Here is an 18,928-nt window from a genome sequence, read left to right as displayed (position 1 = left end):
GTGACGTTTCGCTCTATCACTGAGAAAGATCTTTTTTTATCTTTATCTGATCGAATATTTCTACTTTACAGTCCTCTCCTCGGAAATCTCCCGTATGATCTAATTCTGCATAAAAATCTAACCTAATCCAGACCTCTTTTTCAAACCCTTCATTCTTTTTTTGTCCCCTCCCCCCCCGTCAATCAGGAGACTTTGATCATCAATCACCAACATCCAGTACGTAGTCACGTGCCTCTTAACGATGGGGATATGCTCTGAGAAACGTGCCGCGAGCCGAGTCTGTCACTACGCGCACAGCGTAGCGTGAAGTCACACAAGCCTAGATGGCACAGCCCACTACACGCCTGGCTATAAAGGCACCACTGTCATCCGCACACTCCATTGTCAATCAAAACACTAATGTGGCCCAGACTCTATTGACAGCCTTGAAAACGCGGTGTGTGGCGTTGTACTTTAGGGAGTCTCCGTGATCAGCTGCCTCCTCGTTACCCTCTTCAAGCTCCCTTGTCTAAAGCCCCCCCAGAATTACTCTATCTAAGGATTAAAGACCAGTGTAGACTTCTCCGGCATTTCTGTAGATGGGGCAGGGGAAAGGTTTGCATTGTGTATTTTCCAATGAACCAGTTGAAAATCTGCCTTAGTCATTTACCTTCTCTGAAGTCTCCCTTCCCATGGGGGGCCCACGAAAGTCCCTTCTTTTTTCCCCCTCAAAGCACTAATCTGTGGTGCCCTTTCCTGTGATATTTTGTAGAGCAATTCTGCTCTGCCCCAAAACTTGCAGATTCTTCTCATCTCCCAGGTCAGAAAAACAAAAGACCCAGCACTTAGCAGGGCCCTTAGTTGCCTTAGCTGTCTGCTTAGTAAGTAATTAGAGCATGTCCTTTAGGCTCCTTTTGTGTTTAAAGAGATAATAGTGAGAATTTTATCAAACCAATGAAAGACATTAAGCTTTACTATTTATTCCTCAGTGGAAGAATTGTCTGAATTACTCAGTTTACCATTCTAGGAAGCAGAAATGTCCCCATTATTATTCATATGTAATTGCATAATAATTATGGAGTTTATACATAAGTAACATCTGTTCAACAGTATTCTACGTTGTTTTAAGCTATGGAACATTTTGATAACCTCAAGGAAGAATTCTACGGGTTACGTGAAAACCAAAATGAGATATTTTCTTGATGATGGAAGAGGAAAGTAGAACTTTGAATTAGAGTACATTTTTCTTTTTGCTAGACTTATAAACCATGATAATGCTAATGAATAACTTTTATAAAAATCAGAAAGTTTCAGACATTATATGAAATAAGTTTCCTTTGGAATCAGCTCTTGACAAGGCATTAATAAATCTGATTTTCTCACTATAATTATTTTTCTCCTGAAGTAGGCATGAACCTAAAGACTTACATCAAACGAAATCATTCTTTTTAGAAAAAGAATTTTCAATACTTAATCTCCACTTCCCTTTAATAGGAATCTATGTTTCGTGGACAGTTACAAATGGGTTTTGTTCTTGAGTATGTGTGTGTGTCCTTGGAACCTGTTAAAGGTGGGCAGAGTTAGAAAGAGTTGTGTTATTAAGAATGGGAGAAGCCTTTGCCATTTTTTAGGCCAAATAGTGTTTTTATAGGCTTGGTGAGTTTCAAAAGCTATTTGCTTCATCGACATAGCTCAATGCAACCCTGAGCATAAATGTAGCTTGTTGAACAGGTATACAATTGGATGTGAGGTCTTATACTTGTATATACCTTAACAAAGAACAGGTTACATTCCAGATGAACTCTGGACAAAGATGTACTGCTATCTTTGGTATTCTGTACATCTGATTGCTTATGATGATCTTACCTCGCTCAAAGCTGGAAATGGAGAGTGCCAGTCTCACAATCGGGCATGAATTTCTTGAAAGCTTTTGTAGTTGCATAGGCAGAAAAAAAAAAAAACAGAAAAATTCATACATCTTTTAAATGATATGATTTTATAAGGGAGTTGGGGACGATGAAGAAATATTCTGCTACAATTTAGGTGTGACATGGAAAAGTAGGGCAACAGTTACTTTTAAAAATATCAAGTGTTATTCACTGTTTAAGAATTAATTACATAATTATCCAGCGGAACACAAAGATCCCAGGATACCTTAGTGGGAACACTACACTTCCAAATAAAATAATAACAATTAGCTCCTACTATATTCCAAGTGCTTTATCAGCCATCATTCTGAACTACCAACATCTCTGCGTATAAAAAAAAATCATTAAGAATATTAATCTTTCTATAGTTTGGAAGTAAAAAAACTAAGGCAAAGAAATTGATTCGAATGATAAAATTAGGCATTATGATCTTGAATTATTTGAAAAGGCGGGCATTCAATAGGAACAATAGATGGTAACAGAGAACAAAATTAGTTCCTCTGTCTATTCACAAATTACCAGGTAGTAAGTAATTAATTAAAAATATCACCTTTCCTCCCATCCAGGTGATAAAATCAAGTTTAATTTCTTAAAGAATTGCGTGGTGTCCTTGAGACTATTGGAAGTACCTAACATGACAGAACTTACGTTAAAGTCACCATTCTAGGTACATGGTAGCCACATAAAGTTGTGTGTCATTCAAACCATTGGATCGGAAGTGGGAAGAGGTGTAATAAATCAAAAGTCAGTGACCCATTAGAGGACCAATTCTGACCTACAAACCACGTCTTGCCACGAAAGCAATACTTTAAAAAAAATTTTTTTTTTAAATTTTTTTATGAAACAGTAGCAATTTGTTAAGATGGGAGCGACGAATGTGCGTAGAGGCTATGGGCCTCTGGGACACTCGACATCCCTTTGGAAGACCATAATCACTAAGGCGAAAACTGCCATTGGAACAGACAGTTGCAGAGCGAGGAAGGGAAACACCATCCCTACAACACTGTAGCAAAAAGGCGAGGTAACACGAGGCTGGTGGAGCACCAGTCGTTCTCTGATAGAATGTTCCAGAACTGCAAGACTCATCGGACAGAAAAAAAAAAAAATTGTGATTCTTGCCCATGCAGGGAGAACCTGAGCTACAAGGAAGCCAGCCAGCTAAACCTCATTTGGGGAGATAAGTGAGATCAATAGTGACCTTGCGATGATCTGGGGGGGCCCTACTACAGGGCCGTTTGAGCAAAAGAGGGAACACTGTCTAGCCCGCCACTGCTTTGGCGTTTTGAAATGCTTGGAGGTCGAGAGGAAAGAAGTACTCGGAGATTTCGTCGCAGAAATATTGCTGGTGTGTGGGTAGCTAAAGGTTAGCCAGCCGCATATTAGTGTTAGGGAGTCTGTTTTACATGGTGAGGATCGCTTCGTCTGATAGCATCCATTCCCCGAGATAATTGATGCACAACACAGAAGCAAGTTCTGAATTCATTTGGGAAGTAGGGTTTAATTGCAAGGTATGCAATATTTGTCCTGAATCCAGTTTGCTCCCAAAGTTGGAGTCATTCAGCAGTGCATGATGAAGATGTCTCGTCTTCCTGACAGACTATGGGGAAAAATTCCCCACGATCTCACAGGCCCCTCTAGTTGAGGGCTAGAGATCTGTGGACATCATGGAAACAGTTTGCTCATTCCTCGTCCCGTCCTTGAGATATTGAACCTGAACTTCCCTTTGCATTAAACTTATACCTAACTGGCAATAAATTTTTGATTGACAGCACATTGTTGAAAGGGTGACTGATGCTTGCACCTAAGAGTCAAAGAAATAAAAGAATACCCCGTAAAAGGGCCAAACTTTACACTGAGGTGCACTGACAAACAGACCATAGCATCTAATTCTAAAATATCCATTACCAGACACATGGTTTAGGAAAATTTCCAAATATAGACCTAGATAGAACTAAATATTCAAATTCAATTCTTCAATCAGATGTAAAGTCAGACTTCCCAGCTCACCCATCGAAACGTGGTCTGTTTCACCTTCCGGTTTTGAACTGGCGAGAATGCACCTAAAATGTGCATGTATGAATGGTATGTTTTTGCATCTTTAAGGACGAAGAGAAGGCATAGCATTTTGTAAATAACGTGATGTGGAGGGGCCCTCTGCAACAGTATTTAATGTTTTATTGTTATCGTTTTTTTGTTAGAAATATGCTTTGAAATGTCCAATACATATATATTTATGTGTCTGCAATTCTAGGGGAAACTGTGGCCAGTTGCATTCATCTCTCCATAGAACTAAAAGACATGCACAAGACAAACGCTTTTCCTTTGTGCCCCGTGCACCGTCCAGCAAACTGTTCTTCCCTTCGCCTTCCCTGTCTATTGTGATTGGGGTTCGCTCCTTTCCCGGCCTCACGGTGAAGAGATTCTTGCTTTTTTCTTCCTCTTCCCTGCTTTTTTCCCCCTGTCTGAATACATTTCACAGATGACTGTCTTCCAAAATAACAACATCGATTAAGTCTTTAACTTAAGAAAAAATCGCCCTCGGCCCCGCACCTGCCGGCTCATTGATGTCCGGTGCGTGGCAGAGGCTGTGCGGGGCCTGATAAGCCCGGCTGCGAAGTCTCTTCAGTCAAAGGCCGGGCCCCGGCTGCTCTGGCAAAGGGCTCTTTATGCAGCCGCCCTGGCCCTCGGTGGGTTGAGAGGTGACCCACCCGTCTCCCAGGGCCCTGAAGCCACGCCAAGGGACAGCCGCTGAGCATAGGCAGCAGCTCAGCCGCCCTGCCTCTGACCGGGGGGTTTTCTCCATTGCGTGTGATGTGCATGGACAGAGCTTTTCCCACGAAGGGAAGGCTCCCTTGGTTATGACGCCAATTTCACCATATTCCTTTCCCCTTTTGCAGAACCCGATGATCTTCTCCGTGGGGACCCTGCACTCAGCCTGCAAAGCGCTCCTGGCCCCCAGGATGCTCGTGATTCAATCGTAGATGCAGGTGGCATTGAAAGCATCGCCCGCTGTCCCCAGCAGCTTCCTCAGATGATGGCTGCAGGTAAATGTCCACGGCCAGCCCCGGTCACGAGGCACCTTGAGTTCTTAGTGGGAAAGCGTGCCCGGCCATGAAAACGTGCATCGAACCCAGAGCCTCGCACACCGAGGAGCGCTAAGTCAGATTTGACCTCTTTTGCTCTCTCTGTGTGTGTGTGTGTGTGTGTGTTAGCCCGGCGCTATTTTTTAATGTCATTTATTTGTTTATTTTGTTTTGATGAAAGTCTGTGCTTATAAGAGATGTTTGGGAAAAGCCACGTTAGGCAGACACCTTTAACGTAACAATGGAGAGTTTGTAAATGAGGGGTCTGTTACGAGGGAGTGCTTAATCCTCTCGGGGCCAGTGTCATGACTTGACAGCGATTTTAGAGGTTCTGTTAGATAATTAAAAGGTGCCCCTGCTCTAGAATTGTCCTCAGAAACAGATGAATTTATTTATTCTCAGTCGGCCCAGTCACCTGACTTGTTTTACCAAGAGAGCGTTCCTGCTTTGCCCCTCAGCCTTGGCACTTAGCTAACGTTTTGCTGGGAGAAGGAAGCGGTTCCCCAGTTTTTTTCCCGGGGTGCTTCTTCCATGGCGTTCTGTGTGTGATATATACCACGTAGCGTCAGGTTTCCTCCCAGAATGTGTTCAGACTCTCTTCACGTTTGGGTCTGAAGGAAAACTTGCTGTAGATTATGGTGCCGTGTTTTTTTGTGGTTTGCAAAAGTGCTCAATGAAGCCAGCCTCCCATTTCCAGAAACGGGATTTCCTGTAAAAACAAACACCCTTGGCTGTTGACTCTTAGTCATTGTTTTTTTTGTTTTTTGTTTTTTTTTTCCCTGCAGCCGCCGATGGTTTGGGGAGTATAGCGATAGACACAACCCAGCTCAACATGTCCATGACAGATCCCACAGCCTGGGCCACCGCCATGAATAATTTGGGCATGGTGCCCGTGGGGTTGCCTGGACAGCAGCTTGTGTCTGGTAAGCTTTCTCCTGGGTCTGAAGACGCTGGCAGCAGTGCCGAAGGGGGTGGGTGACAGGTGCCCAGTAATCTCTCCACACGCAAGTGTTGAACATGGTCTGTGATTTATGACTGGAGCATGCTTGGCAGGCTGTGCTTCAGATCCTATTCCTCACCACCGTGCCGTTCTGCCTAAGAGCTGTTCTCAGAAAAAGAGCCACGTGCAATGTCCCTCGTCGGCGGCAGTGCGACGTCAGCTTTGTATTTTAAGTCAGTAAAGGGAGGGCTCATACCTGCTTTCCCATTGGCAAAACTCTCTCACGTACGTGACGCCGTTTGATTCCACAGTCTTCTCTTTGAGATAGGCGGACACTTGTTGTCATTCTTGTTCGTACTCCCATTGTAAAAGCGGAGAGCCAGAGTTCAGGTGACTTTTCCAGCACCTTGTCTTTCCGCCACACCTTGGAATCATGATATGATGCATTCGGTAGGGAAAATGTTTGGCAGCGTCGCAAAGTAGAAGCCCATCATTTAATTTAATACCTGTTTTTGCGATTTTTCCATGCGCCCTGTAACAAGAGCTTTGGGAGATATGTACATACATAAGTATCCTTGAGGAGCGTGTCTCCCTAAATTGAAAAGCCCAGCAATAAAGATGATGCGTAGAATCGGGTGTTAGGTAGTGGTTCAGGTCAGCAGTGTAGTACTTTCCAGAAGGATCCATTCCTGGGGCTCTGAGGGAAGATGTTATCAGAGAGATGGGCCTTGAGCTGCCTGGAAGGACATGTGGGGTTTTCAGTATTCACTCGCTCGCTCCCTCACTCACCACATATTTATGGAGACGCGGTCTCAATACAGTGACTCCGGTCCCTGCCATTCCAGAATGTGCATGGCGACGTGACAGCCAGTTTTTATACAAGTTCCACCCCCACGGGCCTGCGTGCTTTATGCCGAGTTGACCGAGCATTTGGTTTCTTTCTTTCTTTTTAATTTTTTTCTGTCAATAGTGTTCATAGATGCGCAAGTCTAAACTAGCTGTGGTAAATTACATGTAATTCGTGTGCGTGTGTGTCCATATATACGAAAACGTGTGTGTACATACACATGCATATAGAAAAGTGTAGATGGTTCTTTTTTAATATAACTTGGAAGAACATGAGAGAGGATAGGAGGCCGGGGGACGTGGGAGACGGGACAAGGAAAGTCGTAGATTGAGCTGTGAAACATACTTAGGATATTTAGGAAATTCTGCAAAATGTCGTCGAATTCATACAATGGAAGCTTAGTCTGCTACAGGACATACGTGTATGTACGTGAATGAGATTCTCTAGGGTTCGAAAGTGTATTTATCCAGACCCCTTTTCCCTAAAGCGAATCTAGACGGATACTTCTTTCCGACAACTTGAGAGCGAAGACTTGTATTTCTTCACTCACATTTTCTCGGCTGCCTAATTGAAATATTCACATGGCAGAAATTACTCTCGTCTCTAACTCCCATTTCTCTCAGAAAGTGTCGTGTGACTTCCAGAGTAAGCCACACCTCAATAATCCATTATTTTTTTCTTATTCTTTTGAGGCTTCTGACATTTTTAACCATGACCGATATATGATTTTCTCACCAACTTACCATGAAAAGAATTACAGCCTTACTCATTGTAGAAAATGTACCGTATCTGCCCCGAATTACGTTCTCTATCTCCTGTGTTAGCCAAACTGCGTACACTGAATTTTAAGCCGCTAAGGGTCTCCTTGGTGACCCTTCTTCATTCCCCGCTCTGCCAATTGAATTGCACTTTGCATTGTTCTGGGGCTGCCAGCCGACTCCTTGACACTATCTCACGGTCAGGTTCTGTTTTATTCAACTGGTGTTTCTGTATTTTCTTACAGTCTTTTTTCTTCCGTGCAAACATTTTAATCGTATTAAATGTAAGATGTTCTATTACACATCTTTAGCACCTTATTCTAAATTGTGTTTCCATTTTATTGTTGTATATTAAAGCGTCGTAGATACTCCGTCGACTGAATCTTTCCTAGCTTACTGAAGCATTCCAGTTTTACACGTAGGCTGTTTGCATTTTCTCACTCTTACCGGCCAAGTGTCTTTGGCGAACTTATTCTCTTTGAGCATGGAAAAAAGCATTTCACCTTTTCTCGAAAATGATGATCGCACCTCTTTCACGGGCCCGTTGTCAGAGGTGACTACGATGACTTCCGTAAAACACTGCTGTCTGTCCCTTCCCTGCATAGCCAGAGAGCCAAGAACGTCGCTTCTCCGACGGTTTCCACGCGGGCTCCCTCTGGAATTCTCCAGTGCGGCCGTCAGATGTTAGGAGAGAGTCTCGAACGTCTCAGGAGGGATTCAAAGATTATTTTGTGTCGCCCTCCTTCCGAGGAATCTCGAAAACTAATCTCTGGAGGGATTAGGGAGAGGCTAGATTTTATGAGCACTTGGCTTTCTCCAAACATTTCTGGTATTTTTTAAATGACCAACTAACTCTTCCCATGTTTGTTAAAAGTAAGCCGACGCTGAGTCCCATGCCTGACCCCTTCTTCTGTTCTTTAAAATTAGCCGCCGAGCAAGGCAGATGTCGCAGGAGGCAGACCACGTCCCACGTGCCTTTCTGGCGTGTAGCGCGAACCCCCCAGTCACGCCTCTCCCACCTTCTTCCCACTTCCTCACCCACGTGCGCCTCGCCGCAGCCGCGTGCCGACCTTCCCGAACGCCCCTCTTAACCTTCCTCAGCACCAAGGGCACCTTGAGACCATTACATGTCATTTGTTCCTTTTATCCAAAATATATCATATCGTTATACTCTAGCCCTGAGTCAAGTCTTCCAAAGTCTTTGTTTGCGAGATAACATTTACCTCCATGTGGTTATGTCCTATTTGTTTTATTCCCCATAATTTTAGTTTTGTGGATTTGTCGTCGTCGTTGTTGTTGTTGTTGTTGTTGTTGTTATGGATTTGTTCTTATTATCAAGATTTTGTGCATTAGTACAGATCCAGGATTTTCTAAACTGGTCTGTGGGAGCATCAGTGTGCCCGAGTTGTTGTTCAGTGGGGCGTGTGTCATACAGGTATTTACATGGCCCGACAATCATGATAAAGTCTGAGTTTAACTCAGAAGGTTACTTCTTTCATGAGTTTCCTTAGAGCGTTTGCTACGCTAACATGCAACATGCAATTTCAAAGAGTGGTGTCTAGTACACAGGATTCCCCAAACTTGATTTAGCTTTTTTAAAAAAAATATCTGTTAGTATCTCAGGAGACACTAGAATAGAGCCATCTACACCAAACTTTTTCCATCAGCTGCGGAGACCCTTTTCTGTCCATCTTTGCCACATATGATACCTTCCCTGGGATCTAGTTTACAATTTTGTTTGTTTGTGCCTTCGCTAAAAACAGTGTCACTCCCTGACCTCAAGTCTCAAAATGATTCTCTTGTGGTCAGGTGTTGCCCGAGGCCTTCCCAGTTGTCTGTGATACTCATCGTCACTTTCCAGGAGCCCCCACCTCTGGTGTCATAAGCCGAAATCCAGAATATCAAATCTCAAGCTTTGATACCATCTGTGTGACCAGCTGCTCCCTCCCCATGTCCCCTGGCTTCTTTTCCAGAGTTATAATCATCAACTGGAAGAGTTGAAAACCAGCAGCTGAGGTCCCAGGTTTCAAATTTCTTGCCTGGGCCCTCACGGGGACGGGTAATACTCCCTGGACATGCTCTGGCCATGAGATTTGACTTTGCTTTCTTCTAAACATTTTTTTTTTTTTGAGATAAACTAAGATCTATTAAAAGTACATTTTAGAAGGAGACGGGCCATGTTAGGGAAGGCTGCAGCCCTGTGGAGTCTGGGAGGCGAAGAGATGAGACAGTACATCTCAGGAGGAGTGGATTTTCAGCCAAGAGAGCTGTAACCTCTTCTAAACTTTTTGAAATTCCCTTTCCTAATGTCACGAGTCTCTCCTTAGCTGTTGTGGACTTTGACATGTAGGTTTCACCCCCAAGTTTCTTAGCATGCCATTTGCCGTATTTCGAATACACGTTCCGAAAAAGCATCACACCCCACTATTAGCGATGAAAGGGTCATACACAAGACAGTGCCACGTGCCCCCTCGGGGATGAACTCGGAGTCGATAAAAGAATGTCTTGACTCATAAGTATCTGTGAACACTCTGCGTTGTTTCTTGGCTTATCCTTTGCCGTCTCCTCTTCAGAAGCTCTGAGCTTACTGTCACCACCTGTGTTCCCTGCCACTCTGAGAAGACCTTAGCTTTCAGACTCGTGGGGAGGCTAAGGCGGGTTACGGTCCCCTGTCTGCTTTCTCGTTCGCCGATGCTTCCACCCATTTTAATTCCTCTCTGCTTCCTCACATATATATATATTTTTCCCCTTTTTTTTTCTCCCCCGTCTTGAGTTGTATAATCCTCTCAGGAACACCTTCATCCTCTTTAATATGCCCAGATTTGAAGAGGCGTTTTGTGAGATCCTTTCATCTCCTGAAGCATCACTCTGTTAACCGGGATTTACGGAGCCAGACACTGTGCCGAATACTGGGAATACGAGACATAGACCGCCTCTCGTGCTCGAGAGCCCAGCGGGAGACACGGAGAGGAGTAAATAAAGCCAGTACCAATCGGCATGATAAGTAGGTCTGCTACTAACAGATAAAGGGTGCTGTGGGATGTCGCTGAAGAGTGTTGGGCGGGGGAGCAGTATGATGAGGGTGGCGTTTTCACAGAGCACTCCTGTAAGCCCTGTGGATCCCTGATGGGGGCGTGGGCGGCGGAGCTCTTGGGTGGCAGTTACTCAGATAAGAGATCATCGTGGCAGTAATGACCATGGCGATGGAGAAGGAGGGAAGAGAAGGGACCCGTGAGACAGTAATTGTAGAAACAACAGGAATTCATGTTAGGGGCGGGGAGTGTCCACCGTGACTCCTGGGTTCCGAGCTCTGGGAGCCGTGTCACTGGTGGGGCCATGTCCCGAGGTGGGGAAGGCTGGGACAAGACGCGGAGCATGATGGCGAGCTTCCTTTCAGGTCCGCGGGGTTTGAAGATGCCGTTGAAAGGAAGCCCGCGGTAAGCGGTCAGATGGAAGCGTCTAGAGCTCACAGGGAAAGGGTGGCGGGGCTGTTGCCCTGGCAGCCTCAGCACGTGGCTGGCCACTGAGGCTCTCTCTTCACTGGCCACGCTTTCGCTGCAAAGTTAGAAACAAGCCCCTCGCTGCTCACTCAAGTGTCAGCCCGACCTCCAGCCACGTCTCCGAACCTGTCCTTTCCCCACTTGCTCTCTGGACCCGCTGTGTTCCTGTCCGCTTCTGGGCTCCAAGGTCTGAAATGAGACGCGTGGTCCGAGATGAAAAGCACTGTGACCTAGGATCCTGTGCCCGAAACCATCTCGTCAGCTCACACAGACATGCACGTACTGTCTGTCGATAACACATCCCACATACTTGTTTTGAAAATGAAAATAATGCTCAAACCAGCAAACTTCCTTTCTTCAGTCCCTTCTGATATTTACGGCGACAGTCTCTGACACCGGAGTGATTAAGGGGGTGCAGATAGCCAGGCGTGTCGTTTTGGGGCTCACTGTAAATGACGCTCAGAGTCGTCTTCCGCTTTTCTTTTCCATCTGTTGAAAGATTTCTTATTATCAAGTGTCAGAAAACAAATAGGCCCTTGACTTACGTTTCATAATTTATGCACCTGATTTCCGGTATCCTTGACAGTTCCGTTATGCTTTCCACAGTTATTTACCCTTTTTCTCCCCCAGACGTTAGGACAGCACGTTGGTATTTTTATTCATTCACCACAATGTGACTGAAGGTTCACAACGCACAGCTCACTTTACAAGGCGCTGGAGAAACAGCCGTTTACACAGCAGACAGGTGATGCTCCCGTGGAGAATACGTATTTCCAAAGAAGCAGATGTTATCTAAATAACTGTGCACGTGTTATTTCATTATAATTGTGGGATGTTTAGGGAAGAGAAACGGGGCAGCCAGCTTAGCTTGGCGGTCCTGGAGGGGGTTTAGAAAAGGCTCCTCCAAAGAGGCGATACTTAGGCCAAGACCCGAAGGATGAATTACAGTTATCCAGGTAGCAAGTGGGAAGAGCAGGAAGAAAAAAGGAATTTGGGAAAATAAGAAAATTCTAAAAGTAGAACATGTCCTGTGCAAAGACCTGAAATGTTGGGAGCTTGGCTTTTGTCGGCCGTTGAAAGGTGCGTGTGCTGGGGCCAGAGGTCGTGGCCGGGGTGGGGTTGGCAGGGCGCCTAGAGCCTGATCTCACCTGCCGAAGGAAGGAGGACAGGTTTTACTTGAAGCGCAGACTGTTGAAGGATTTTAAGCAGAGAAGCAACCTCTGACGACATCCGTGTGCCAACTTGGGGCAGGGATGCCGAGCGCCTGCTATGTGTCGGGCGTTGCCATGGGTGCCGGGGACATGCCCGCTGTCCCGGAGCTTTCATTCCAGGCCTAAGTTTGTGACATGTGTGTCTACAGTATTTCTAGCGATAGGGGAATTTGGAGAAAATTATTTCCCAAAAAAAAATAATAATTTGCTTCTGCTTGTCCTGTGTACTATATAAGGCGAGTGGCATCACTTAAAAACAAAACAAGCCTCCTCGAATACCTCTCCGTAAGTGACGACGGCCTATATGCTCGTTGGCTAGAGATGTTATAAAGCGAAAGTCCTTTTCAAGTCATTTTCCTTTTCCATGGGACGAAGGATATAAATTTAACTTCCCTGCGTTTGTCTGTCTGTGAAGCGGGAGATAATAATGTCAGTATCAGAGCATCGTTGCAGCTTTTGGACTCAGTACTGCAAAGGGTGTGACATGTTTTAGGGATCCAAGCATTGGGACGCTGGATGACTCCCTATTTTAAGGGAATGAAAAACAGAACACTCGGGCCCTGCGAAAAACGATTCCCTTGTCTTGACGTTTCTCCTCTTCTGAGAACGGTGACAGCCGTTGCCCTTCAGAAGCCACGTGGAAGCGTCCGCCGTGCCCGGGCTCGCGCGTCCCTTACGCTTCTATGACAGCGCTGCCCAGAGGGTTTTCTACAAGTCAGCTGTGACACTTCTCCCTGGACTGTAGACTCCAGGGCCTTTTCCGACTTTCTGAAACATGAGGTCCTAGAAACTGCAACGGAAGTTTGAGGGCGCAGCTCCTTGAAGAATTTCGGCGGCCGGGCTGGTGGAGCATCAGAACAATACCCCACGTGGCTTGGGAATGGGTCGGGAAGCTCGCTCGGTACCACGTTTCTGTGGTCCTTGCTGCAACGCAATTCTACAACTGAACGTTTTTTTTTTTTTTTTGTAAAAGGAGCTGAGTTCAAAAGTACCTAAAAGGTAGCTAGCTACAGTAGCAAATTTAAAAATCATATATCAAGTATCTACTATGCCTAAGCATTTTGTATAATCTCACTTAGTTAGGTTTTAGCTTGAAAAAAAAATAAAAAGATGTCTTGGGCATCGAGACACACATCCTTGAGCTTCAATAAACCATATTTCCCCCTCATCAGAGACATTTGCTTGCTATCACAGAAGATACATTTTGACCTTGAAGCTTTATTTATGAAAGTTTGTGCCTATGTAGCGAAGGGACACTCAATCTCGAAGAAAAGGAGAAATATATACCGTGGTCTTCAAATGCCCTAAATCTTTCTGACCACGAGGGCATCTTTGAAGAAATACTCGTCCCTTCACTGGATGGGACTCTGGTGACCTCCATCAGTTAACGCTTCCTAGCCATTATTTCTATCTCAGCAGGGAAAATAGGCCTCAGCGCCCTGACGTGGGGTGACTAAAGTCTCCACAGGGGGCCATCACACAGAGTGAATCACTGCTGACAGGATTCTAACCAGAGACATTTTTATGAGCTGTGCGATCACTCAAAAATGCTCATTTTGTGGACGTGGTTCCATAGTGTAGCAGTTAGCACGCCTGCTTTACACGCAGAAGGTCCTGGGTTCGCGCCCCAGTGGAGCCACGGTCGGTCCATGGTCTGCGGCCACTGCCACCCTGAACGAGCCCGATGTCTGATCTTGGAAGCTAAGCAGGGCCGGGCCTGGTTAGTGCTTGGACGGGAGACCACCTAGGAAGACTGGGTGCTGTAGGCGTAAATAATAATAAATAATAAAAAAAAATGTTCATTTTGTATTTTCAAAACTTAGTGGCCTCTCTCTTAGAAGCCACGTGTTCGAGAATGGCTCTTTGAATTTGTTCATCCCCCGCTGTGAGAAAATACTGCCTAGTCCTGGGTAGGAAGAAAGCAATTTAGGAAAACAGTGGAGGAAGACGATGACGTCATCCTCGGTGGCGTTTCTGTGTCATCCCGCCGGGACCCGGCCAGGAGAGGCTGTGCCGGAGCGAGGTGGCGAGCCCGGGGGTGGCAGGCCCCAGCCGACCCGAGAGGACCAGGAGAGGGCACAGGAGGCCAGTGGGTGTCACACGAGGAAGCAGAAGGCCAGGCCCTGGAGGCCCCGTGTTCCTCCTCCGCCCTGTCACACGGTGGCTAAGTGGCCACCGCAGTGCCGGTCATGCCCATTCCGGGGGCCCAGGGCCCCTTAACGCACGGAAGTTCTGTGATTTCGGAGAATCTTGGGAATCGGGAACACGGGAGGTGACCAGGCCCGAGGCTCGAGCGACCGACTCCCGGGTACGGCCGGCAGGGAACGACGCGAGACGGTAACTTAGCGGGAGCCACAGGACGCGTTTCCGTGTACTGAGGGTCACCTTTTTGGTGGCGATGCCAAGTTTTGTTTGTTGGTGTGTTCTTTAATGGACCCGGAGAGCACCTGCAGTTAATCACACAGGTAGCCGTGTGAGTGACGTGGCAGAATCATCGTGAGAAACGTTCATCTTTCAAGGCTCTGAAGAAACAGGTCGCAGGAGACGGAAGGACATATTTCTGCCGGCCTCAGGGCCTTTGACAGAGCAGCGGCATCTGCTGGGTACCCAGTAGCCGAGGGCAAACAGGAAGTGGGCGGCGATGTGGGTCCAGGAAACCTGGGGGCTCGGTTCCCCACCATCCCAGGAAGAGCGTGAGCAGGATGTCCTGCGTCTCAGTTTTTCCTACCAGTGTAAGGTGATGGGGCGCAAAGCATCTAGAATCCTACCTGAGCGGCCCTGCGTGTTTTCATGTGCAGTTGCTTTTCATTGTGGCTATATCTGATCTATGAGTTTAGAGTTCCTTAAACGAAATCAGGAACTCTGTAAGAACATGATTAGAAAGGAACCAGAAATGTCCACTTCCTCACCTTGGTCCCTCCGCAAGGCCCTTGCCATTCCCCGAGCCCACGCCCCAGCCTAGGACAAGACCCGCTCAGCGTCTGGGCCGCGCCTCGCAGTCTGGGGGAGCCGGGCTCCTCCTTTGACGGAGAGGATAAGATTCCTGTTTTAAACAGACACCTGCTGGGCTCCGTGGTCAGGAAGGAAGAGTGAATAAGGCTCCGTTTGTTCTGATCGTGTTAACGAGACTCAGGGCGAAAAATAACCGACGTGTGGGTGATCAGGGGTTTATCATGACACAGTATCCCTTGCCTGGGATGATGACAGTGCTGGCTCAGGAGGAATAATAAGGTTTGGGAGTTAGAAGGACTTTACATAGTGGTACCTCGTACTGGCATTTAGGGTTTAATTTTTCAGAGAGATTCCAGGTCTAATATTTCATTTAAATCTCAGCGGTCCGATCCGCAGTGGCAGACGTGCGTGTCTTACACTGTCCCCCTGTCATGTCTTACACTGTCCCCGTGCCGTCCGTGGTAGGCGTTTCTGACCTATCAGGCCCTCTCCTGCTGAAGGAGGACACGTCCCTACATCCCAGCCTAGCAGTCCACACCGCCAGCAGCAGCATAAACATGAGGGAATCCGCCTAGGAATGCAGACCCGATCCAGCCCTTTGGTTTTGTGGGCGAGGAGGCAGCGGTCTGGAGCGGGTCTAGGTGACTTCTGCAGAGCAGTGTATCTGACCGTTCTCTCCATTTTTGAGAGGAATGCCCCAGGCACCCTCGCCTCTCCCCTTCCAGCCCTGAGAAGAGCAGGCCAGGTTTGGGGGCACAGTTGTGTCTGTCACAGAATGCACTTGACTGGTTATAAAGGAACAACTAAACTCTAGCTTCGGCTGTTTAAGCACAGACTTAATCAACAGGAGACTACCGTTTTCATGCATTCACTATAAGAATTTTGTGCAGGGGATGTAAAGTACAGCATACGGAACAGAGTCAATAATATGGTAATAACTACATCTAGTGCCGGGTAGGGACTAGGCTTATCGGGGTGATCACTTTGTAAGCTGTGTAAATGTCTAATCACTATGTCGTACACCTGAAATTAAATTTAAAAGTATTATGTACTTTAAAATAAAGGAAAATCCTATTGATAGTTCACAAGGCAACTGAGATATAGGTAAAATTAATGAACCGTGTTCTTCACATTTATAATCGGAGTCTCCTTGACTCTTCCTCGTTTCATTTTTTATTCTTATTTCTTTCTTTTTCCTGGGAGGCAACGCTCAGTCATTCATCCTTTCCTCATGCTGGATCTCTCTGTCTGTCCATCTGTCCATTCATCTGCCCTCCCTTCCTTCTTCCCTCCCTCCCTCCCTCCCTTCCTTCCTTCCTTCCAATTTGGATTTTCTGCTTAATGATAAGCCATTTAAGAAGAAGAACTATGTTTTATTCATCTTCGTCCCCTCCGTGCCTCCCAGCTCAGTGCTTGTCACGCATTCGTTTTTGGTAAATGTGTTAAAAGGGCCTTTTGCCTGTGATTTCTTGCTGCCTTTGCCCACTGTTAAAGTGCTATAAATCTTATGCCCCCTTTTCCTCCCACTTGAAAAGAAGAAATTAAAAAGTACCTACCTTAAAGGCTCATGATTATCTTTTATCAGGTTTTAGGCCTGAGTACTCACAGCAGGTAGCTCTAAGAATATGTTTCTTGTTGCCAGTCATTGGTACTTCCAGCCAACTGTGTGTCAGAGGTGTGAAGTACTGTTGTGTTTTGGCTGAAAACGAATTTCTGTCCAGCAGCAATTCAAAAACATATTTTCTTTCTTTTTATTATGTATGGTTCACCTTTTTATGTGAATTATTTATAATGACTAATGCAAAATATCAGAAATACCTTCAGGGCTGTGCCTGGTTTTGTCTCAAACTCCTTGGCACCAACTTACAATAGCCAAGCGAGGGGACACATCCCCCTCCAGCAGCCTCACACTGACTGTTTTGTCTGAGGACAAAGGAAAGAACACAGAGAAGGGATGTCTTTAACATACTTCTCGGGAGAGTCATTCATTTCACACTCTGAATGAAAAAAAAAAAATTTGCAAAGAAATTAGTAGCTTTTTAGCGAAAACGTATTATGATTTTTGTGTGTCTATAAAAATAAGACCAAAACGTACAGAAAATGTTGAAACTAAAAATTTATCTTCAAGAAAAACAAGTGAGTTTTTGAATTAATACTATAGCCCCTCCCTCTTTTACGGGCGCCATACCGTTTCTAATGTCGCACTTTGACACGATTCCTCTTTACCTCTTCTTTCCTCCCTCCCTCCCTTCCTTTTTTCCTTCCTTCCTTCCATATTTGTCCACTACCTTTCACCGCGAAGATCTAAGATTATTTCTGCCCTCATGGAGCTCATACTCCAAGGGTGGAGGGAGGTAGTAAACACATTAATAACTATATCACTATGAATTATAGTGGTTACCATATAATTATATGTAATAATTATAATGATTACTGTAACATGAGGGGGGTCGCATATCTATCACGGAGCTTCAGGAAAAATCAGGAAAAGCTTCTCTGTGGAAACAGAACTCAAGCTGCGATGGTGACGGATGCGAAGGAGACAGCTCTGCAGGGGGCGGAAGGAAGGATGGATGAGGGGACGCTGAGGCCAGAAGGAAGATGGAGGCTGTTTTGAGAAGCCTTTGAAGAGGGGCTTAGAGCTCTCGTCGGTCCCGGGAAAGCGTTTGGATTTCATCGTAAGATAAATTAAAGCTTGCTCGTTCATTCTCTCAGCCACTCGACAGAAGGATTCTGTGATTTGATCTGAACGTTAAAGGAGAATGAATGTGGGGGCGTCGGGAGAGAGGAAAAGCAAGAGCGGTCAGGGCAGAGGCTGGGCGCGTCCCGGCGCGCGGAGAGCGTGGCCATGTCTAGGGAGACGGTACTGAGGTTGCAGACGTGGGGACAGTGTCGTGGTACATTTCGGAGGTGGAGGCCTTCGGACTTCGTGACTAGGTGAGAGAAAGGGGAATCAAGACGCATCCCAAATTTCCACCCTCAGCAGGTGGGTAAATGGTGATGGCGTTTCGTGAAATAAGAAACACAAGAGGAACAAATACGGGGAGACGCGCGCATTCTGGCTTGTACACCCCAGCCGTGGGCTCTCGTGAGAAATCTAAGTGGTGCCAGGAAGAAGGCAGATGCATGTGCGGGTCCGCAGGGCCAGACGCGTGGGCCAGACACGCGCACACGCGGGGACTGCTGTGTGCGCCCGCAGGGGGAACGCGATCGTCACCATGGCCACCAGGAGAACAGAGGAGGGGGAAGGTACCAGAGTGGACTTCGAGAACTTCCAGCGTTTCAGGTTTAGGAAGAAGTAGATAAGCCCCTGAAGGGCGTCGAGGGCCAAAAGCAGCTGCGAAGTTGAAAGGAAGTCAGAAATGTGTGCCATCCTGGAGCTAAGACAGAGACCCGTCCGCGCGGCAGCCGGCAGAGTCAGTTTCCTCTGAGAGGTCAAGTGCAAAGACGGCCGTGGGGGTGGTCACTGGCGGCCTTCACAAGGGCCCTTTGGTGCAGTCATAGGGGCAGAAGCCAGATTTATGAGTTAAAGATCATAAGATATCATAAGGATCCAGCGAGATGGTGCACAGGGTCCCTGTGAAAAGCCATACAGGGCTACGTGGAGGACTGAGCCTGTGGTTGGCGAAGGTGCCCACGTATCGATCGATGGAGTCACTGTTTTTCATTTTTGTTTCCTATTTAAATTTGGACCAACTATTAAACCCCTTTAAAAACAAAAAAAAAAAAA

At 46.3% G+C, this 18,928-nt stretch overlaps 1 protein-coding gene across 4 annotated transcripts in view; it reads left to right on the top strand.

Annotated features, from left to right (window-relative positions):
- The window catches only part of ENOX1 (ecto-NOX disulfide-thiol exchanger 1), a 402,429-nt gene that overhangs the window by 203,036 nt on the left and 180,465 nt on the right, over nucleotides 1-18,928 (top strand). For all 4 annotated transcript variants that reach the window (XM_023536375.1, XM_023536373.1, XM_023536376.1 and 1 more), the window contains 2 exons: nucleotides 4,805-4,951; nucleotides 5,776-5,913. In XM_023536375.1, coding sequence (XP_023392143.1) covers nucleotides 4,939-4,951; nucleotides 5,776-5,913 — 151 coding nt within the window. In that variant the 5' untranslated portion in view covers nucleotides 4,805-4,938. The remainder of the gene's footprint in view (nucleotides 1-4,804; nucleotides 4,952-5,775; nucleotides 5,914-18,928) is intronic.

This window comes from Pteropus vampyrus, unplaced genomic scaffold (genome assembly GCF_000151845.1).
Source record: "Pteropus vampyrus isolate Shadow unplaced genomic scaffold, Pvam_2.0 Scaffold154, whole genome shotgun sequence".
NCBI classification, from domain to species: domain Eukaryota; kingdom Metazoa; phylum Chordata; class Mammalia; order Chiroptera; family Pteropodidae; genus Pteropus; species Pteropus vampyrus.
This window is presented reverse-complemented; position numbering and strand designations above follow the sequence as displayed.